This window comes from Syngnathus leptorhynchus, chromosome 19, assembly GCF_054491065.1.
Source record: "Syngnathus leptorhynchus isolate UIUO chromosome 19, UIUO_Slep, whole genome shotgun sequence".
NCBI lineage: Eukaryota > Metazoa > Chordata > Actinopteri > Syngnathiformes > Syngnathidae > Syngnathus > Syngnathus leptorhynchus.
In genome coordinates this window covers 3586332-3608861 of record NC_141213.1, presented here as the reverse complement: position 1 = coordinate 3608861, position 22530 = coordinate 3586332, and the positions used below count along the sequence as shown (strand labels likewise).

The 22530-nt window shown below is 40.7% G+C and overlaps 4 protein-coding genes across 7 annotated transcripts; 3 read left to right on the top strand and 1 right to left on the bottom strand.

Annotated features, from left to right (window-relative positions):
- Positions 1 to 290: 290 nt before the first annotated feature.
- cul2 (cullin 2) lies at positions 291 to 10198 on the bottom strand. 2 transcript variants are annotated; one of them, XM_085939040.1, is made up of 21 exons: positions 10075 to 10198; positions 4747 to 4885; positions 4547 to 4649; positions 4369 to 4463; positions 4171 to 4276; positions 3973 to 4055; positions 3794 to 3890; positions 3582 to 3692; positions 3289 to 3451; positions 3023 to 3147; positions 2833 to 2940; positions 2699 to 2758; positions 2479 to 2607; positions 2270 to 2356; positions 2013 to 2165; positions 1834 to 1911; positions 1696 to 1762; positions 1421 to 1623; positions 1238 to 1339; positions 1056 to 1172; positions 291 to 973 (listed from the first exon to the last, which is right to left on the bottom strand). In XM_085939040.1, the coding sequence occupies exons 2-21, from the start codon at positions 4863 to 4865 to the stop codon at positions 842 to 844; spliced, it is 2238 nt and encodes a 745-aa protein (XP_085795166.1). In that variant the 5' UTR covers positions 4866 to 4885; positions 10075 to 10198; the 3' UTR covers positions 291 to 841. The 2 variants fall into 2 exon arrangements, with proteins under 2 accessions (XP_085795166.1, XP_085795165.1); XM_085939039.1 differs by lacking the exon at positions 10075 to 10198 and adding an exon at positions 6114 to 6360.
- On the top strand, positions 7406 to 8991 carry LOC147041696 (cyclic AMP-responsive element-binding protein 1-like). Of its 2 annotated transcripts, XM_085939044.1 has the most exons (3): positions 7406 to 7675; positions 8175 to 8304; positions 8391 to 8991. In XM_085939044.1, the coding sequence occupies exons 1-3, from the start codon at positions 7645 to 7647 to the stop codon at positions 8533 to 8535; spliced, it is 306 nt and encodes a 101-aa protein (XP_085795170.1). In that variant the 5' UTR covers positions 7406 to 7644; the 3' UTR covers positions 8536 to 8991. The 2 variants fall into 2 exon arrangements, with proteins under 2 accessions (XP_085795170.1, XP_085795169.1); XM_085939043.1 differs by lacking the exon at positions 7406 to 7675 and having other exon boundaries at positions 7995 to 8304.
- ccny (cyclin Y) lies at positions 9257 to 16719 on the top strand. Of its 2 annotated transcripts, XM_085939042.1 has the most exons (11): positions 9257 to 10239; positions 12508 to 12582; positions 13619 to 13653; positions 13995 to 14095; positions 14193 to 14228; positions 14335 to 14392; positions 14462 to 14581; positions 14660 to 14826; positions 15187 to 15349; positions 15632 to 15694; positions 15765 to 16719. In XM_085939042.1, exons 1-11 carry the CDS (start codon positions 10086 to 10088, stop codon positions 15768 to 15770), a joined length of 978 nt encoding a protein of 325 aa, XP_085795168.1. In that variant the 5' UTR covers positions 9257 to 10085; the 3' UTR covers positions 15771 to 16719. The 2 variants fall into 2 exon arrangements, with proteins under 2 accessions (XP_085795168.1, XP_085795167.1); XM_085939041.1 differs by having other exon boundaries at positions 9259 to 10239; positions 15632 to 16719.
- Positions 16720 to 17880: 1161 nt separating this feature from the next.
- gjd4 (gap junction protein delta 4) lies at positions 17881 to 21524 on the top strand. Its single transcript, XM_085939366.1, has 3 exons — positions 17881 to 17921; positions 18332 to 18473; positions 18538 to 21524. The coding sequence occupies exons 2-3, from the start codon at positions 18410 to 18412 to the stop codon at positions 19653 to 19655; spliced, it is 1182 nt and encodes a 393-aa protein (XP_085795492.1). The 5' UTR covers positions 17881 to 17921; positions 18332 to 18409; the 3' UTR covers positions 19656 to 21524.
- Positions 21525 to 22530: the final 1006 nt, after the last annotated feature.

Here is a 22530-nt window from a genome sequence, read left to right as displayed (position 1 = left end):
CCGTTTGTGCGTGTGTGCACTGCATTTCACCTGCGACCCAAATAAGGACAAAACATTTGTAAATTCCACGAGTATCATCTGTATTTAAAAAAAAAGAAACAAAAGAATCCCCTTTCTTACCATTTTGGACTTTTACCGCGCAACAAAAAAAAAAAGAAGACTGACACCTGCTGGAGCTAAAATGTATTACACCACATTTCACAATTAAAGCTAAATTGGACAGTTTCCCATATAAAACAGTGATTGCAAAAACATATTTACTGAAATGACACAAACCAGCAGACAATAAGTTTAAATAAAAGCCTTGTGAATTTCATTTATTTGACAAGCAGTAAGACCATGTTTGTCATTAATTTTTTACATCTGAAAGTAGATACAATAGTCAGTATACCAGTTTTATTACAAGTTTTCCTAACCAGAACATAAAAAAACACACACACGCACGCACACAAACAATGACTGCAAACATGAGGGGGGGTCTGATTTTTATTTTTTTTTTTAGATAGGTAGCAATCAATGCATCATTGATGCCCCAATTTACTGTCGTTTTTTTATTTTCAGTCACCTATAGGCATTCTCTTTGAGTCGTTTTACGTGCACATGTTGCACGTGGCACTGGTGATGTTGTAAACAGCTTCAAATCAGACGGTGGGTGGAGTGGGAAGTTGTCGTCTGGCTTTCCAAGCCTGCTTTAGTCACCATGTTGGGCTCCCAGCATGTGGCGACAGTCCCCCCGAAAAAAAAACATGATGCGTGCGTCTTGTTTTGTTATTGTTTCATGTGTTAAAAAACCTGCACCAGCCGCAGTCGTGCGGGTTGTGAGACTTTCCCCTCGATATGGCTAAGCGATGTAGCTGTATTCATCCGCAGAGGTTTGGCTTCGCTCGATGTACTGCTTGTCGATGAGCACTTCTATGCACTTCTTGATCATACTGATGCTGGGGTTAAACCTGGCCTTGGACTGATTGATGACCTGCACGTACCAACGAGAATTCTCGCGTTAGAAAAAAAAAAAAAACTGCGAGAGGCAAGCGGCTCGACCGACACGGCGTTACCTCTTGTATGAGAGCGTTATGTCTGAGCACCTTGCGGGCCTTCATAATTCTCACGATAGCAGCTTGCAAATACATTTTGCGGTCCTCGTCGACAGCGCTCCTCGTCTGTTCCATCTCCTGTACGAGATTCAAAACAAAATGTTGCATCCCGACGGTAAAAACGGTTAAGACGGGCGTCTCACCTGTGGGGTGTCCTTCTGCATTGACGTCGTGATCTTAAACTTTGTCCTTTTACTGACGAAGGACATATTTAGCGAAAATGTGGATTCAGCGTCAATCTCCTCCTTTCAGCAGAAAGAATGACACAGAGACATCAATACTCTGCTCTGTGGTCAAATCGAAAGTCTGGAACAGTACTTCCGCACCTTTTCTGAGTTGTGGTTGAGCATCTTCACATCTAAAAGAGACTTGATGGTCTTCTGTAGCTCCTTCTCGTTCATCTGCGTACCATCCTGCAGCTCCTTATACGTCACCGTCAGGCTGTTATTGAAGGTAAGGAGTACAGCCATCTGATAGGTGGTCACGATAGCAACGTAGGGCTTGGACAGGTAGTTCATCTTCACTTCGCCTGATGGGAGGAGTCCAACAAACAGGTAAATTCTTGAACCTAAAAACAGCGCTACCCTATCTTTTAAATTACCTGTGCAGAGGTAGTGTAGCCAAGTTAGTTTCCTTCCACTGAAATGCTGATTATAGAACAATTCAAACTGTAGGGAAAAAGGGAAAACAGGATTATTGAAGAGCCATGCTTATTTAAAACTCCCCAAAAATAATTTACCATTTGGACGCTCTTCTCCAGCTCTTGTGGGATGGCGAATGTGGAAGATGGGACGTGCGTGAGTGGCCATGCTCCGGCCTGGAAACACACGTGTTATTATATACTTTGCTGCGGTACTGTAATCAATAAAAAAATAAAAATAAAAAAATTAAGAAATTCTTGACTGGCTCCTTACTCACCTGTAATACATAAATCTGGAAGCTGATACCCAAATCCACTATTGTTTCCTCTGTTTTGATAAAATTGTTAAACTTGTTGTTGAGGTCAGCGCTCACGCTCATGTCTGTATACATTCTGTGAAGTTTGCTCGTGAACTCATAGCCGCAAGCTTGCTGTGGGAGAGGGCGGAACCATGAGTTTGTTTTTGGTGCGTGTGTCATCGAGGAGTAAATACAACAGGAAATTCAAAGAGCAAGCAATTTTTAATGTGATTTACCTTGAGTTTGTTGATCATGGCTTCTTCCGAGTCCATTGACAAAGATAAACCGTGTATTAATCGCTTTGCTAGCATTCTGGCATAAAACTGAAAATAGAGGAAATCCAAAATTCACATTTTGAAGACGACTACAGACACAGTTCTATTTTTATGACAGTGATCTTGATGGCTTCAGGTCAAGAGTGAGAAAAACAGAAGGCTGTTGTCACCTTTTGAAAGATGTCTTTGTCATCTATGTACTTAAAAACGGTAATGAAGCTACTCAGCTTGTCCTCCACCTCATTTTCCGTCATTCCCTTTGCCGACTTTTTCAGGAGATTGTCACAGTATTTGGCCAACTGCAAAAACACACAAGAACAGTGATCCCCCCCCCGGTCAAGACAAAACTTTACAAATAAACTGTATTTGTAAGTGGGGGGGTGAACTGACCAGCTCTGGGGCTTTACAGACGGATTTGGGCTCTCTAAAGTTCACTACAGATGTCAAAGCCTGAGAAAAAAAAAATATATACAGTTGTGTTTTACAGTGAGGCAAATTATCCGAGGTAAGCTATGGTTAGTTACCTTATCGAGCGCACTCATGAAGTGCTGGTCTCCATTCAGAACTGTGTTAATGAGCTGAACAAATTTGCTGTGAACTTCAAGCACTGACTCGACAAATAGGGTCGGCATCTAGAAGAGAGGAAAAAAATCAAGTCTCGGTAAAGAATCACACGTCAAAAAAAAAAAAAAAAAATAGTGATGCATCACGAACATTTTCCAGAGAGAGATTACTGGTGCCTCGAATGCCCTCATTGTTGATATGGACCTGCAGTTCCTGGATCATGTGCAGCAAACCATTGGACACGGCTCGCAATAGCGTGTACATGTTGGCCATGTCTGGAGAAAAAAAAACAACTAATCAATTACTAATGATTTTTTAAAAATCTGATTAATCGACAAAATAATCCAGAGATTAATCGATTTTTCCAATAACCGTTAATTGCTGCCCTACAAAACACAGGGAGAAGAAATGCTAACCATCTCTCTTCTCCTGACGAATAATGTTCTGGCACTCGGCGTGGAGGAACTGCAGATGATCTGCCACCATCCTCTGCTGGCATTCATTGATGACTTTGGCATAGGAGCTGGGATGGAGGTACTTCCGACACCGCATCTCTTCATCTTTTAACCGCCCCAAAACCTGGAGGAAGGAATAAATACAAGTTAGTGTCTGCCAATAGTAGATTTCCATAACTTTCTTAGTGTTCAACTCTGTTAACAAGTAAAACAGAAACTAAGGCGTGAGAAAAAATAATAAGAATGGGGCCTACCTTCTCCATATACTGTGAGCAGTTGGATTCTTGGAGTAAATTTGAAGCTTCTTGTTTGTAATACTCTCCCGTTTTTGTCACAAACTGCCCTTCAAATATTTCCTGATAAAACTGCAACACAATGACACTGAATGAGCGTCCGCTGTGCATTAATTGAGTACTCCATTTTTTACACTGTGCCTTCTCATTTGGGTCATCAAAAATAATCTCACCTTGAGTGGAAACTTCTTCTTATACTGCTCCACATGAACAAAAGAGTTGATGACCCCGTGGATGACTTTCTGGTTGGGGTTCTCGCCACAACGGTCACTGTAGGGACAAAGGAGGAATTTTGGTTTGAGCTTCTCACGACACTCCACCTGCATTTCAGATTGTGTGAGAGAAATATTACTTTTTGATTTCATTCAGCAGCATCCGGATCAGAATGGCTTGAAGAGGCTCAATCATTAGCTTCCTCCACATGTCAAGCGCCAACTACAGTGTCAAAAGATAAGAGCAAGAAACAATTCAACCTTACTCAATCCAAATCACCCAAATGTGCATTGCATTGAAAAAAAAAATGTAATTTGTATCTTATATCAGTCAATACCTCGCCGATCTCCATTAGTGGCTCATTCATGTCAACTCCCCCGTAGCCAAAATTTAGATCTGCCTGTGTTAGTTTGTTCTTCTTAATGAACTGTGTGTTGAGATACCTGGAGAAGGAAACGTTTTTTCTTTTGTAATCAAACTTAGACTTGAGGTTGACTCACGCATGTCCCAAATTAACACTCAATGGTGTTGTTACCTGTACAAGCAGTCCATGTAGTCCGCCCCCTTGCTGTATTCATCCCAGTATCTGTGGTACATCACTAAAACCTTCTCTTCCGATTCCAAGACTTTCTACGATGCAAGCGCAGGCAGGAAAAAGATATTACGAAAAGGCACATGTAGTAATAACACTTGGGATTCGCCGTTGTGCTTACCTTGTACAAATTCCGAACATGGTTCTCGAGAAAAACCTTTGTTTCGGTGTATAATCTTTCACCTAAAGGTTCAGGGTATGCGACACACAAGGCATATATATCACTGGGGTCGCAGTTTAGGAAATATGTTGCATGATAGGGGTCGCAAAATAATATTTTTGTTAAGCAATACTCATTCAAAAAAACATTTGTCAGGATACGAGAACCGGTCATTCCACGTTGCTCTTTCCACATAGTCGAGCATCACAACAGCCTTGATTGTCGTTAATAACTTGTTCCATGTCTCGTCGAAATCCACCACCCGTGGCTTCAAGGACATTGTGTCGCCTTTCTATTAGCCTGATAAGAATGGAAACACAATCATTAAACACATGCTAGCCACAAGCTTTGCTGTTGGTTTTGGATGTTTGAACTCTGTCTGCATACTTATTATTTTAGAGTAATCAATTAATCATTGCAATTCTGAATGAAATAATTAATCACTGACAATTCTGTTAATTATATGTTTAAAAAATAACATGGGAAGTACAGGTACCCTACATTATTTTTTTTTCAATTCAATATACGCATATAAATTATTTGTTTATCCATACATCCGGTTTTCTACACCTTGGTCGATGCATCTTCTGCATCACTGATGTCTTCGGCATAAGAGGTAGGAGCTTTTACACTTGTGTAAAGCACTCACCCCCTCGCCAATTGTTCAGAGGCATCCTTTCAGTCAACATCTAAGTCTCATGAAATCATCTTGCAAAATATGTTCACAAATAATAATGACATGAATAATACTGTATAACGAGCCGGCATCATTTATCTCGGGGGGGGGGGGGGGGGGGGGGTTAAGTATTGAATTGATGCCTTTGAAGCCTTTAAAATTTAAAGGATTTAAAGTTTTAATCATTTGTATATCTAAGCACTTGACTTTTGGACTGGATGGGGTCGGCATTGGGGATAACATTGGAACTGGTTTATGGAAAGATGCAAGCGTCCTACGCGATGCGCCCTTGAGCAAGGCAGATAACCCTCAAGCCGCACAAAAGCATTATACTGGTCGAAACTCTTTATTTGCATGCACGCATGTCAATTGATTTAAGTGTTGTGCGATGCATGTAACAAAAAACAGCGGAATTAAACGTGACTTGGTCCTCTTGGTTAAAAATAGTGTAATAAATGAGTATCATACAAAAACGTCAGCCACTGGCTTGCTACTAGCTACCCTTTAACGGTCGTTGTTTATTGACGCTTGTACAACATGACGTGTGTCATTAATAATCAGACTTTTTATAAAATAGGGGACAACCAAGTGAAAGTTAGCGTCTGCCGGAATGTCAGTCCCAAAATAGGATGCCTAGCGAAAGAGCTAACTAGCATCATTCTAGCATGCTACTTCTCCCTCCTCATTTCCAATGGAAGGTACCAGCTAACAGCTTGTTACCTAGCAGAAAGCTATCGCGAGCAAATGGTCATCTCCTTTGCGATATCACTCGTTTGGCACTGACAGCTCAGTAATTGTGCTGCTGAAATGACACCTACCACGTCCAATGATAAATATTTGAAGTGTACCTACCACTGTACAGTAAATCCTTGCAATAAAACTCAAGTTTCTACGCTGTCACAGGCTTGATGTGTCTCACTGCTCTTGCCTGCCTCTTGGATTATACTATATTGGGACATAGGGGGACATCGTAAGGTTCAGTGAATTGGTCTCTATCAATGGTATGGAGTAAAACGTGCGGTAATTATGTTTTTATTAAATACTAGTTTCTTATCTGGTTACAAATAAGATTTTTAACGGGCAAATTAATTTTGTTTAAGACGTGAGTACAAACTTCAATAAGTGGTATTGCCTGAAACTACGGAAGCTCGTAGGAAATAGTCGCTCACCTAGGTCCTTTATTAAATATGTGTATATAATAGTAATTTTTGCCAGTTAAAAACGAGATAAATTGTAGGAGAGAATTGTTCATCACACGAGATATTCAATCAACTAATTTTATGAAATAATATGAGAAGAGAATGACAATGGAGATGGGAAATATAGTCTGAGCAATTCAAAATTGATCTGACATTATTTATAAAAAATAAATCCAACAAAAACACACATCAAAATGAGAAATAACGTTGAAATGATAACAACTGCAAGTAGAAATAGACATTGCAATTGCTTCAATTCACGTTGGGTAATAAGGTGCAATTAGTTTATCAGAAAAAAAGTTATATGCAATACTTCAAGCAGAGGTCTTTATATTTGCCCATTTTCTTGTCAGTCCACATTGAACAGTATTTAATGCATTGCAACGATTGGATTCTTATCCTGTAATATTTGATAGGTTTGCTGTTTTCCCACATAACGACAGCAGAGGTCGACAACTGCCTTCATCCCAACTGTTTTTTGTCAAAATTTATATTATTTCTGCTTCATGGCAAATACAGACTGGGTGCAGTCAGCACCCAATACATTTAAATATCAAATGCATGGGCACGCATCCGTGTATTTGAAAATTTAATTGAAAAGTACATGAACAAGTAGTAAATTGAGGCACTGTAATTAATTCTGGGAAAAACAAATCCCATTAAGGTGATCATTAATTAAAGATAGTGCCAGCACATACTGTACATACATTTCTCCTTGAAAACCCAAGATAATGCCCAATTCTAGACATTGTTCAGAAGGCTAAAATGATTTCCAACGATTTCAAATGCAAAGCCGAACTCTATCAGAGGCCCCTGTAAAGTTCTTGTTTAAAAAAAAAAAAAAAAAGGTCAAAATTCCATGCAAGATTCGGGAAGACATGCTAAGCATGTTGATGGATTAAAAAAAAGTGTGAAAAAAAATCTTGCATGTAAGTTGAAGTCCTGAGTCATGAACTAACCATGAACGAAAGAAGAAAAACTCTCCCCACAGATAAACAGCAGAGGCCCTGACTCACTCGCAGTGAGCAGCAGCCGACATTGGAGTCCAGTGATGTCATAATGATGTCAATGCCCCTAATTGTAAGTTCCACAACCCTGCCGCCGCTGACTGTGGTAATATTTTAGTCAGAGTGAAGACGCGGGAAGGGACACGGTCTCTTGAAAATCCTGGGAGTAAAAAAAGTATGGCTGTAACTGGGGATGAAACAGAAACAGGTATGTTTTTTTATCTATTCTACTGCACTAAAACAGCTTTTTATTGTCGTACACCCAAAAATAATGCGAATTTTTGCAATGTTATTATGCATCACAGCAGTAATAACCATTGAAATGTATAACACAAAACATGCTCGTGTCATCCTTAATAGATTGTCATATATTTTACCAAGGAAGCAATATTTCCCACAGTGAGGCGTTCATTTTGACAAGAGTCGGCTTTTGTCTCTTTTTTACACTCTCCCCCTCTCCTTCAGTGAAATGCTTCAGTGCTCTGCCCACGCAAAGCAAATAGCAGCAGTTGCTTACGTCACTTCTGTTCCTGGTAAAGGTCTCCAAAGTATCTAATACGGCGAGTAAAATGTAGACTGACGTCAGCGACCAGCTTTGGTGTGAATCTACACAGTATCTGTGTTGCATGCGAGAAGGGGAATTGAATTCTGGCATGGGAAAAAGTGAATGGAGGTGGTTAAAGTCCAAACCTGTTGTGTTTTTGCAGGCTCCACAGGTGAGCTCACGGGGACCAGCTCCATCCTCCCGCTGGCTGTGGCACAAAGCAGCAATCACAGCCACCAGAAGTATTTTGAGGATGTGTCACAGAAAAGGGAACAGCGCTTGATGAAGAATAGGTATTCATCTTGACTCATGTGAGATATGTTTTAACCTAGTTCTTGGCTTGAATGAGTTGTCTGTTGTTTTTGTGTGACTCCTCCAGGGAAGCCGCCCGGGAGTGTCGACGGAAGAAGAAAGAGTATGTTAAATGTCTGGAAAATCGTGTGGCGGTGCTTGAAAATCAAAACAAGACTCTGATCGAGGAGCTTCGGGCCATGAAAGACATCTACCGACATAAAGTCGATTGATTGAAAAGGAGAAAGGACAAATACCCGCAAAACTTTCTGTAAAGCATTTGCGTCTGCAAATCCCTGTTGTTACATATTTGTGATTTCAGACTCATGCCAACATCAGCAAACAACTACATTCTGGTTCAAATCAGTCTTCAAAATCATGTGTTGGAAACAGGAAGGAAAAAAATGAAGCACACAGAGATGCAAGTAAGACAAAACCAGGGGTTGATGATGAATTTTTCTCTGAGATTTTTTTCTTCCAATGTTTTTTTTTTTTTCATCTAAATGTAATTTAGGTGCATTTGAAACTGAAATTGCTAACTAGCAAGAAAGTTCAAATTTTACATAGCACATATGTGCAAATATTATCCAGATACATTGCACTTGAATTATGGCAGTTACTGGTACGGTTGTTCTTTTCCTATAGAAAAGTACATATTTGCAAATGTCTTGTTTTGATTAAACACATAAATGAGCCATCTTTTTTCAAAAGTGAATATTTACTATTGAGAGGACATTTTTCAAATGTGTGTAATTTAATTTTACCAACACAAAACAAAGCCTGCTTGACCTGTAAAACTTTCAGTTTCACTGCATTGTGAAGCATTCATTAAATGAAGGTTTAACACTCCTGACCAATAGATAGCGCTGCTGCACAAACTGGCAGTGGTTAACGATCACGGCAAACGAGGAAGAAAAGGCAAACCAGAGGTGTCAATCCTCTAGTTCGACCTACAACACTTCAAGCGGCCTAACCCAATACGTTAGTGCGTCCGCCATATTGCATGTGTCCGATTTCACTGTACTATACAGCAATGCAAGCAAATAGACTGACTTCAACTTTAGTAAACAAAGTATGAGAAACATCAGGTAATGTTAGCTGAGCAATTATTTTAAAAATCAGATTGGTTCATCTATTTAACCAGGTAAGACTAATTTGTTTGGACGCTGCACCCGACACATTCAATATGGCAGCGTTGTTGCCGTACAATTCAACACTACCGCGGTTTGAGTCTAGGTATATTTGGGTATACTGGGCAGAAGGGGAAACATCCCCAATGCATATGAGCGCAACATGGTAGCGGAGGAAGCCACCGATGTCCACATCGCATCGGCTACAATGTAGCACCGATTGTATTCCAGACAAATATTGCCAAACGTGCAAAAAGTGTCATGTGTTGGTCCTCGCTTGGGCGCAGGAGCGCAATAAAATGATTTGAAGAGGAAAAACAAGGAGGGGACGCTTAGTCTGGAATAACAAAACGAAGGGAGTCGTCACCGGAGAAAGCTAAGTGTGTTACATGGAGGCTCAGATTTGCGTTCGCCTGAAGATTTGGGCTTGGGACTGATCGCCACTTCTCTTAGTTTTATTTGGGATCTTAGCGGCATTGCAATGGCTCGGAGTCGGCAGTTAATCGTATCCTAGGCCGAGGAAAGGGTGTGTAACGCGAGCGGATAACGGGGCCAGTTCGTCTCTTCGGATTACCGCCCAGCCTGTTCCTCTTTCCCATTGCAAGAAACTAAACGTTGTGTCAAGCAAAGAGTATTAATCACCTTATTTCGTCATGGGGAACACACCTTCGTGCTGCGTGGCGTCGAGCCCTAAACACCGGCGGAACAACCACTCCAGACTGGAGCCCTATCGGCCAGAGCCGGAGCTGAGCCGGGAGGATACGGGCTGCAACCTCCAGCATATCAGCGACAGAGAAAATTTGGACGGTAAGTAGATGTTAATATGCCTTAAATGCTGTTTGTGAATGTTTGTTTTGCAACTCGTACTTGCAATATTGAGTAAATGACCCACCCACTCATTGCAGCAGTATTTATTCTATTCTGTATTTATTCTAATGGCCCGGTTTAGTCAGCCACATATAATGAGAAATATCACAGACGGGTTGAAGGAAATGTATGGTCATTACAAACCTATCAAATAACTTGATGGAGTATACAGTACTACCTGCAGATGCCCTCAATCCTGAGCAAACAATAAGGAAGGGTTTTATGTTTGTTTGTTTGTTTGTTTTGTTTATTTGGTGGTTTTCATGTTCAGTGATTTGTGTTTCCATGAAGGAATACAGTGCTGTAGGGAGAATGAAAGTAACAGCTTCCAGACTTTGTATGCATGCTTGCAACTAGCATGTGATGGAAAAAGAAAGTCATTCATGAAAACTGCTGACACTGATGACGTGAGCAACATGCCTGCTCATCCCAAGTACAGTTTGTATAGATAGTGGCCCGAACTGTAATTCAGCAGTAGGCCTTTTTTTTTTTGCAAACCTGTCATTTTTTCCAACAATAGAGATCTACACGACAAAACCTGAATGTTAGTCAAGGCAGACATCTGTAAATGAACAATCGCTTCGGGCGCCAACATTCCTCTCTGTCTTCTACTGAAGTTAATTTGCGAGGTGAACATATTGACGAGTCTTGCTTGCAGGCTAATTGAAATCTGGGCATGGATTATTTATGCCTGGTTGATGAGCCTGGGGAATCTCCAAAGTATGAGTTCCAGACTGGTTGACCTACATGTCAAATATCATTTTAACTCTTAATAAATGCTGTATATATTATTCAACATAATTACATTTGTCCTACACTTCTCAAGGTCACTGAACTGTTAATTTTGTTTCTAATCAGAAAGATACACATTACATCAGCTGACCCATCTTGTGTTTGTTTTTTTCCAGCTATGCTATTATCCGTGACAGTGTCACTTTTCTATCAGGCTCAGCAGCAATTAGTGGAGTGAATCGGGGTAGGGGGGGCGAGGCAGATTTAAAGACAGCAAAAGCCTTTGAATGTCCTGCCTCCACCATCTGAGTCGTCTCAAGTCAGCGTTGCCTAGTTACGGCGAGAAGATGTGGGGATGAGAGGGGAGCGAAAAGAAGGAGGGTGGGTGTGCGACTCTGTTGGGTGCAGAGCAAATGACTACCCTCGACTTGCCACGGAGTCTTCAAACCCCTACACACTCTTAGCAGTGAGCCTTCTGTCCCACCTCTCTCTTTATTTGCAATAAACATGCATGTTTTCATTTGCAGCAAGCATTTGATGTCCTGAGAAAATGGACCTATCACACACACCCTACTTATTTCACTCCTATAAAATAAGACTTCTGTCTTGCCACCCTACTTCTTCTGAAGATTGTTGTCACATGTACTAAACTCGCTTTCGGCCTCTTGGCAGCTTCCCGGACTAGTTTTCTTATCGGGTTTTTTCATCCATTTTTGAAATGTCACTGTGGTGAGATCACCAATTAGCCTACCGGGCTGATACATTTTCAACACTCCAGAACTTGTTGAAGTTGGACTCCGAGTTGAATGTTGGAAGCAAACTAGTGGAAGTAGAGCCACACCAAAGGTCACTGACACCAGTAGTCTATTTCCTGTCTGAAATAATGCAACCATTGATTTGCACTTTGAGTACAATGTCCCAGTGATTCGTGAATGACTCGATCCAATATCTCCCCATCTCTCGATCGCCAACAGTTGTGAGCATCGTTTAACCTTCTTCTTTTGTACCATCCTACATTGATGTGGTTCTTCAAGTGGCTCGCTAACAAAAAAGGATTGCAGTTCAAAAGGGTTTGACATAATAGCTATTGCTGGATGCATAAGCTGTGTGATCTTGTTAGCATCATGCTAGGTTTGGAAGGTATCACTAATTTTTATTTTCTGCAGCTTTTTCTTCCCACGTGCGCACCCAATACTTACTTCCTCCTTTTCGTTCTGACCTCCGAGTGTGTTTGACCTTTCCTGTTTCACCGACATCAACCAGGAAACTGTTTACAATGCGCTCATTGCACACTGACCGTTCTTGGCTGTTTTCCACAACCTTTGTCGATCGGATGAAGTCCATAGCTCCATTGTTTCGTTTGGTGCCCTGTATCGGCCCAGAAAAAGGGTTTTGAAGCTTTTTGAAACTTTCCTACAGCTTACATGATTTTTTTTTAATGCTCATTGCCCATCATGATTTCTGTTCTATTTTCAGATCTGCCGATGGAGTATAATCCCTCTGACCATCCTCGAGCCAGCACCATATTCCTTAGCAAGTCCCAGACTGATGGTGAGTTTTGTGCTTTCATTTGCCCAAACATTGCCCGCATCCTTCATCAGAATTTTTTTTTTTTTTAAAGCATTTTGCTCATCTTGAATAACTGTAGTTAATGGCAGAAAAATCCCCCGAAATGTGATGGAGTTTTTTTTTTTTTTTAATTTTTAGTCGAGACATAATCTGCTCAATGCGATTATAAGAGGCTTATAAAATTGTTCCATTTTCACACATTGTAGCAACATTTGTCTGCCTGAAGAATTTGAGGTCTCATTTGATGCAATGCTCTTTTATTGGCCTCATTAATCTCTTGGCTCCAATGCGACCTGCTTTCTAATTTTGTTTATATGAGAAAATAACAGGGAGAGAAACAAGAAGCCTTTATCTTCAATTTAATACTGTTTTTTGTTACGTTTTTAAATGACGTTTTGTGAATGTTAAGGTATGGCGACAATTTGAGCTTTTGTTTTTACAGTTGCTGTGCACAGCAAGCGAGGTAAGAGCGCGACTGTGTCGTGCTCACTGTGCTTCACTTGTTGCCGTCAACTCATTACGCCAAATGTTGCTGTTTTTTTGTTTTTTTTAATGGTGTGGCTTTGCAGTAAATTTTAGTTTGTTTTGTAACCGTGTGCATGTTTGGTATATGAGATGCTCTCTTCTATTTTCCTCACTAAAGTGATCATTTGTACTTTCTTGATTTTATTGCACTGATTCCAATTTGAAAATAAAGCTTGGGACTCGTTTTAGGATCGGAAAACATTTGGAGTCAGTGGATTTCAAATGATGACGGAGAGGATGTGGGCGCGCGTGCATCTGTCTCCTAAAAACTGATTAATTTGTTTTAATCTTGTTAAAGCTAAGAATAAATGTTAATTAGTTTGCACTTAAGTTCTCATTAGGTTGAAAGAAAAAGTCCACTGAAGCGTTATTTATTGTGGTGCAGCGTTACACTATACAACATACAATCCTGGAGCAATGCTGACACCTGTTGGCGAAGATGTGGTATTGCAGGACGGCGCTCTATTTACTTTTTCCCATGTCTTTTTTTCAGTACGAGAAAAGAGGAAGAGCCTTTACATCAATCATGTAAGTCTAATAATAATAACAACAGAAAAAAATCCGTTCTAACATTTTGAGGAAGCATTTATTCTTCATTGTTCACTCAATGGTGGCGTTTTGCAAATAGTAATTGTTGTCTCTGATTTGTTTTTGGAAGTTCACACACATTTCGGAAAACAAGGTAAAAAGTAACCTGACCATGGTGGTGTTGTGTGTTCGTCATTCAAACGATATATCATCATTTGCTAAACTGACAACTACATCGCGGTATCCATCCCTCCTGAATTCTTCCATAATTGTCAGCTCATATTACGACTAGTCCAATATGATGAAAATGCAAACGTACTTTCCTTTTTGTTTTTGTCCAGCATCATTCAGGCTTGGTGAGAAGGAAGTACAGCTCGTGTTCTACTATATTCCTCGATGACAGCACTGTCAGTCAACCCAACCTCAAATACACCATTAAATGGTAATAAAAAAAAAACAATTCTTTCCATGATATATACAGCATGCGTTTAATTCCTTTACCAATGAGTTAATTATCTTTTGTTGTGTTGTTTTTCCAGTGTATCCCTTGCAATATTCTATCACATAAGGAACAGGTCGGAAAAGATTTCATCAAAGCTATTTTCTTTCAATTATAACTTTATATTGTGAGAACTCTGCAGCAATAATTTATGCATTATTGAATCCTGTCTTTTATTCCAGAGAGGTCGACGGAAGAATGGTGTTAGACATATTCGATGAGAAGCTGCATCCGTTGTCGGTAAGAATCGACCTTTGGCACGGCACCAATTCAAGCGACTGTGACTGATGCATCGTATCGTTACCGCAGAAGTCGGAAGTTCCTCCCGACTACGATAAGCACGACCCTGAGCAAAAGCAGATTTATCGCTTCGTAAGGACGCTGTTCAGCGCCGCACAGCTCACGGCCGAGTGTGCCATTGTCACGTTGGTGAGTTCACGATTGTGGGAACAAAACAAAAAAAAGAAGACATGCAATAATCACTATTTTTCTTCCGTTTATTAAAAGGTGTATTTGGAGAGGCTCCTAACCTATGCCGAGATTGACATTTGTCCCGCCAACTGGAAGCGGATTGTTTTAGGAGCCATCCTTCTGGCATCCAAAGTTTGGGATGACCAGGCGGTGTGGAATGTAGACTACTGCCAAATTCTCAAGGATATCACTGTGGAGGACATGTGAGTCAAGATGAAAACATTTCTTCGCTCGCTAGTATGAGTTTGTGTGCGTGGAGATATTGGAGGGAGATGTGTGTGTGTGTGGGGGGGGGGGATGCCAGAAATGCAATGACGTTTGACTTCATACGTGACTTAGCTTTTCAACACAGATTTCCTTGGGAGATCAATTTCCAATCCCTGACAGCCTCACTTTGCTTTTCAAAATAAATACACATGGCCCAGAATAACTGGATGATTGCCACAGTTAGAATTGGGTTTAGTTGTCACTGTGGCTAAATTTAGCCAATGTGTTGCTGGACGGATGGATAGCAGTATGTTCTCAACTCACGGGATCCTTTTCTTTTTTTCCCCCCAACCAAGGAACGAGCTGGAGAGGCAGTTTCTGGAGCTGCTTCAATTCAACATCAACGTGCCGTCCAGTGTCTACGCCAAGTATTACTTTGACCTGCGTTCTCTGGCAGAGGCAAACAACCTCAGTTTTCCACTCGAGGCCCTCAGCAGAGACAAGGCCCAGAAACTTGAGGTGACCAGCGGCTGCTCAAAACAAATACTCGATAGGTTTAGTCCAAAGAAGATTAAAAAAAGCGATATTTGTACTAGAGATGTCAATGAATCGATTAATCGGCAACAAATTGATGATCAAATTAAACACCTCGTATTTTATTTTGAGCGCTTTACAGATTCAATAGAAAAATCCAATGCATTGTTATTATTGTCATTATTATTATTCTAATAATCGATTAATCATTAAGAGCATTTTTTTAACAGAAGTAATAATTCTCAGATTTCTGTTTTTGACCGCCAGGCTATATCCAGGCTGTGCGACGACAAGTACAAGGACCTGAAGAAACTAGTAAAGAAGCGCTCGGTGAGTTCTGACAACCTGGTGATGGTACGGTGGTGTCCGGCCATCATTTCCTAACGATGGCCATCAGCAGGATTGAGTAAGTGGAACCTGTCAGCTGACTCCGCCTGGTTAGCAAAGCAAACTTAGCAGGCGGAGCGGCTGTCCCGTGGAGATGTGCGTCTGTCCGCCCCGAGAGACACACAAACACAATCTGGCACTTTTACAAAGCAAGATTGCACCTCTCTAGTTGTAAATAACACTGCACTGAAGGCGGAACAAGGCGGGCGGAACCAAACCGAAAGGGTGCGAGTGCGACAAAATGAAGAAGTGCAGACGTCGGGTCGAAAAGCGAGACCAACGGACGTCGAAGGAGAAACGACGACGAGACGAAAAGTAGCAGCGCAGCTACATTCCCGTCTCTTCCTTCTGTTTCTTATCTTAAGATCTCATCGACCGTTTTAAATTCTCCATCTTTTTCCCAGTTTCCGACATTTTTGTTGATATCACGTTTGAGTTCATTCCCATTTCAATGCTACACAACAGTGTACATTCCATTCTGCATATCTTTTTGAATTCTGTATGTTACACAGTGTTGATTTAGCGAACAGCCTTACATCTGGCATTCCTGAGCCAACAGAAAATCAGTCACTGGGCTGGTAAAGCGAACTCTTCTTCTTCTAAGTGGCTCTCTTCCAACTCAGATCTTCACGTCAAGCAATATTCATGCATTGCCTCATTGATAGTCAGGTAGAATGAAGCATGCATACTTGAGGGGAGGGAGGGGGCGGGGCTTTTGGGGGGGGGGGCTCTGGCATTCAATTCTCAGTCCGAAATGTACTTCAAAGGTCACGTTGTACTTTCTTCACTGCCATTGTCCTGACCTGTGGTGCCTGGAATAACCCAACTTCAACTACTTACCACTGATGAGAAGAACAAATAACTAACAAAATAATTTTGATTCCCACTACCTTTTTTATGGTTCTTCCTTGCTTACTAAACAGCACAAGTAAACACTCTGTATTCAGAAGCTATTAAAAAAAAGAAAAGACTCTTCAGGGTAGTTTTGTGTTCTGGAGACGAGCTGAATGACATTATTATATATGATGATTAACACTGTTCACACACAGATTGTATACGTTTTTTGCAAAATTGTCTCTGTATAGTGTACATAACAGTGCCAGTGTGCAACATCTGCAGTTGTACTGTTAGAATATTTATATTAGATCCAGTTTCTACTGTACATGAAGTGGACAGCAATTGTGACAAATCATTCAAAGAATTTTGAGTTATAAAGATTTAAATGGGAGCTACTTTTGTCTTGATTCTTGTTACAATGTTTTCTACTTAAAAAATGGTTGTCATGGTAACACACAGTATATAGGGCAATACAATTATAGGTGCACAGTAAATGATTTGTTACTATATATATATATATATATATATATATATATATATATATATATATATAATGTGAATTATTTTAAGATCTGGTTGCCGCATAGTGTTTTTTTTGTATTTTAGCTAGCTTGCTAGCAATTCAAACCAATTTGGACCAAAGATGTTTGATTAAAATGAATTGTATTGTTGTGCATACAATATGGGTCAAGGATTTTAGAATTGTGACAAGACTGAAGACATCATTTTTGTTACCTGTGTTTAATAAAAATATCTGAATACTGTTAAGAATGTTTTTGTTTTGGGATTAGGCTCGACAGTGTGCACTAAATTCTACTTCTTCATAATTTTCCCTATAATTCTCTTTCAGTCCATCTGTCGTGGAGCTGACAATTTATTTTCACGAAGCCTGCTTTTTCCGTCATCGGCAATGAATTCTCTTTTCGCCTGTCAACCATTTGGTCTTGTTTGCTCTTCTAATCTTTTGTCAATTATTTCTTTGTTTGCTGCTATCATATGAAATACCACAAGCCATCTGAAACCTTGTGCAAGAATTAAAGTATATAAAAAGTTGCATTAAACCCAAAGTACGGTTCCCTTCTGTTTAGAGTGGAAACTGATCAAACCATTTCACAAAATGATTCTAATTCATTTCATTCCCTTTAGGTTTGGTTTGAACAATATTTTTCAATCATGTTTCAGTTTATGCCAATTGGATGTCGAGCTCATTCATTTCAAGAATAAGCGCCGACCTGTTTGGTGAAATGAATAGGGGTGGGTGAGGGGGGGGCTTGTCTGTTTGTGTTCATCCTTTCAGTTGGGAAATTGGCAACAGCTGCAGGAACAGGAACAGGTGGGCGATCTTACTAAAGCACCTTGCCGAGATTGTTGCATTTCTCCTTCAAATTCTTCTCAATTCATTTACCGCAGCAACGACTTTTGAATTCTTATGCTACTTTAAACATACTTGGCATTCTATTTGTATTTAGAACTTGTAACCCTGGAAGTGTGTTGTCTTCCTGTAAGGACGTCCTGTGGCCCCCCAAAATATCTCCGCAATGCCACGCAGGACAGCGACGTGCCTTTGCGAGCGTGTTAAGAATAGACCCACAATGGGGCTCGCTCCCGTCTTCTGTTGTCTGAGGACTGCCAGTTGTCTTGCGGGGAACTCGGGGAGAGCAGTCCAGGAGCATAAACTCACAATGGATCATGTTGGATTTAAACTACCGAACCTTTGAATATGCTTCACTTCCTGTTGGGTAGATCCAATCAAATGTTCTTGCTACAAATCTTAAAGAGAGGAGAGTTAAGGCCCAAAACTTGGAAGGTTTTGGACCGAACATGGCGGGATCTAGTCCATCCGAAATCATCTTTATCTCTATGAATCAAAGCATCACCTTGATAGGTGAGTTGAAGTTTTTACCCTGAGAGTTCAGCACATTTGTAATCCTGCAATGCTTTTACTTCAGGAAAAGTCTGGCTGGTGGTGATGATCTTTCTCCGCATCTCCATCCTCCTCCTGGCCGGTTATCCTCTCTACCAGGATGAGCAGGAACGATTTGTATGCAACACGATTCAACCTGGCTGTGCCAACGTGTGTTATGATATCTTTTCCCCGATATCCCTTTTTCGTTTCTGGCTGGTTCAACTTGTCACCTTAAGTCTGCCCTACGTGGTCTTTATGATCTATGTGATCCATAAATGTGGCCACAATATAACAAAAAGCTCCTTGGACCCAGATGAAACCGTTTACAAGATCCAACAAGAGATCTCGGTCGAAAAAAAATCTCCAGGGGTCGAGCGAGGGTTGATCCGATGCTTTACGGGTGCGTATATATTTCAGTTGGTATTCCGGACTTTGCTGGAGGCAGGATTTGGAGCGGCACACTACTACCTGTTTGGATTCTATATCCCGAGAAGGTTTTTATGCCAGCACCCTCCGTGCACCACTCAGGTGGACTGCTACATCTCCAGACCCACCGAGAAGACGGTGATGCTTAATTTTATGCTCGGCGTGGCGGCCCTGTCGCTTTTTCTAAATGCTCTGGATTTCATTTGTGCTATCAAACGCTCCGTGAGGCAGAAGAGTCAAAGAAAGTTGATGGAGCGTGTTGATGAAGACGAGCAGCATTTCCTGGGGACCCCTCATCCGAATTCTTCCTTGGATTGTCTGGAAACAGAAACTGGTCAAAGAGGGAGTTTCCGGAAGAGGCAAGGCAGTCGGAGTTCTTGCCAAGCGAGGCCACTCGGAATAATTCAAAATGCAACCTCTGCGCCTTCGGAACCTTTACGAAGCAATAGCAATGAAAACAATGGCTCCTCTCCTTCCCGAGAGGAGACCTTCTGTCACTTAGAGCCCAGTAGGACCCCCAAAGCTATTCGTGTTAATAAACGCAGCAGGCTTAAACCTCAACCACCCCCCAGGCGGGACTTTGGGCTTCACCCTGCCGTGTCACCTAAAAGAGGTGAGCCGGCAGCAACAGGAGCTCGTACGAAGACGATTGGTCAGTACGCTTTGGTGGAGCTGGGTAGCGGTGCGGAACTGTCTGACGATGAAGGTCAGGAGAAAAGATCCGAGTGGGTGTGACTTTTGCAAGTGATTAAAATGTGACAGCAACTGGAGATCTAGCTTTCCAGCGTGGCAACAACTGTTGGATCCCTCGATCGATGTTCTACCTCACACTGCCAACAGATGGTGTTGCCTCGGACTTTGTCTTTGGTACTCTTTGATGTAAAACAACAATATCTCGTGTCAAGAATAACAACACCCCTCCCCCGGTCGTGGAAGAGAAGATGTGCGAGCCTTAAGCCTCATTGGGTGGGGCGCACTTTGACCTTGAGTTTATCTAAAAGTACAGCTCACCTGTTTCTACCAATCCTGACCACAAAAGGTCATGACCTCTCCCGTATACCCTTACCCCTGTGATTCCACCTTGGGGCGTCTCGTGTGCTCGGGGTCAAAGTTCAGGAGCTTTTGTCGTTTGACTTTTACAGTGGTTACTTGACTGACGAGTATGCTTCAGATATAGGAAATAAAAAGCTGCAAAGTTAGCATTATGCTATGTTTAGTAAGCTAAAACTTATTATAAAATATGGGGTTATTTTTCGAACTTAAAAATATGTTTTTATGGAAGCTCAAATAAATTAATTTCAACCCTTTTCAATGGGGAATATAGCTAAATCTAGCTTGGTCATGGAATACGTCGGAAGTCAAGGGTCCACTAAAGTTCCGGTACCAATTAGAGTGAGCATAGTCTGTCAGGAGTTGAAGGTCATAACATTTCTTTATTTATGGAAGACAGCTTGTCACTCTATTTCAGGGCAGCTAGCAACATTACTAGAAATAGAGCACAGCAAAAGGACCTCGGTTGCCCTCTGGGATATCTGCTGATCAAAGCACACATTTTTAAGTCTCAAAGAAAAGTCAGCTGAAGTGAGCAGAATGTTTGACAAACTCATCTGCTTGATGCTGACGTGGGTGGAGGCTCCCGTAGTAAATCAGTTGCCAGCACGCGTTTCATTCAGCCCGAAGAGTCGTCTTTGTGTAAACTGATATCTCCTGATCTTTGTTCTCTCGCCGTCTCTTTTGGAAAGTGATAACAAAAAGCTTCGGGCTTCCTGGATCTCACAATACTCGGGCCTTTGACTCGCACAGGACGGGAGTGACCACAGGGTGTTTTTGTTCCGATCGCAACAGGTGTGGCTTAGGCCGCACCTTCTTGTATTGAGTTTTCTTTCCCATAAGCCAATTTAAGAATTGGTTTGGACCAATTCATATCCTGGTTCAATAAGAGTTGTGACTTAAATCTTCTTATGAGATGATGAAACCAACAGTTCTTAGCCACTGCTATCTTGCAGAAAAAAAAAATTGAGAGCAGGTCTTAACAGTTGTACAATCTTTTGGTGCCTTCAGTGTTAGACTCAAATGAGATGTGCATAAATATAACGTACATGCGCCGGTTACATATGTATTTTTGTTGCACTTTATTTTTAGGGCCTATATTGCAAGGTTTTGTTGCAGATTGTGATTTTTAGTAATTCTAGAAACACAAAATGTGAAATCTGAATTCTACACTTGAAATTTTAGCTGTTCTTTGGTTATGTATTAACTTTTCAAATCATTCTACGTTATTGTCATAACAGTTGTTAAATTACTGGGCTGTTGGGGTGTTTCTGAGAGTTGTAGTATTGCTAATTATTTTCTTTTTTTTTTAAAATGCAAATTATGTCATTAATATAAGCAGGACCAGATTAACCTGCTAAGAACCTCTATTGAAACCCAGCAACAATTACTAGCACAAATCTCGCCTTTGAGCTATTACATATTACATATTTTATTGTTTGTTGCATATTTCGTTCTTTTTTGTATGTGTATACATAGTGAGGATATAGGTTAATCGTTAATATAAAAGGAAGACAAAAGAGAAACACTTTGGAGGCGATAGAAATAAAATGTCCCATTAAAGCACGTTAAGGGGGTGTTATGTAGCAATAGCGCCCTCCCGCGGATAATGTTGTGAACTACGACTAATAGAATTGTGTTGTAGTCATTAAATATGAAAATTATGCCACTTTGACTCATTCAGATTCTCTGCTTCATTGTCTTAAAATATTTTAAGTGATTTGAGTCGGTTTTATTTAGTTTTTATATGTAAAAAGCCTTGCATTAAAAGGTTAATTTGCAACGTTACTTGTATATTTGGCTTAAAGTTAAGAATAGGGAACTAAAGGGAGAACAGTGAAAGTAAGGCCTCAACTTAGAGAAAAAAATTTGAAAAAAATTCTAAGTTTCAATGCAGTCTAAATGACCTAGAAACGCTTTATTTTCCCAACATCTGGTATTTTGAAATAACCAACTGGGAATAAATGTCTGAGCTTAGAGGTCAGGAAGTTCCAACATTAATATAGAAAGGTCACCTAACTCAGAGGTTCCTGATATGTGTTTGACTTAGGGAAAGAATACACCCGCGGAAACTGTGGTTTTTACTCGGCGCTCAAATGAAACCCTGACTCCCACGTTTCAAACTCTAATGTCGTATTCAAGCTGTTTGACATTAAATTGTAGATTTCTTTGACATTTTGATCACTGCAGCTATTCTAACACAACTGTTTTGTTAATTTGACAAATTTTAGTCCCCTCTGCAAAAGAATGAATAAATAGATTCAGCAACAAAAAATATAGTCTGGAACTTTCCCTTGTAAAATGTTCCTTCAAGTCTTGTCAAATCAGAGTAGGAATCTTAGTTTCTTGATAATTACACAGTATGTGCAACTGCAAGACCCTGCATGCTTCCGAGGTGGACAGATTTATGGCAATGAGGATACTGTTTGCAAATGAAAGTGAAGTTAAACAGCTGAATTAATGCTGTACAACCGCTTTTTGGCCGCTAGATGGTGCTAAAAGCTAGTGTTTTAATTGTCAGAGCTGTTTGAGGTAAAGGCCAGAAAAAACAATGTGTAAG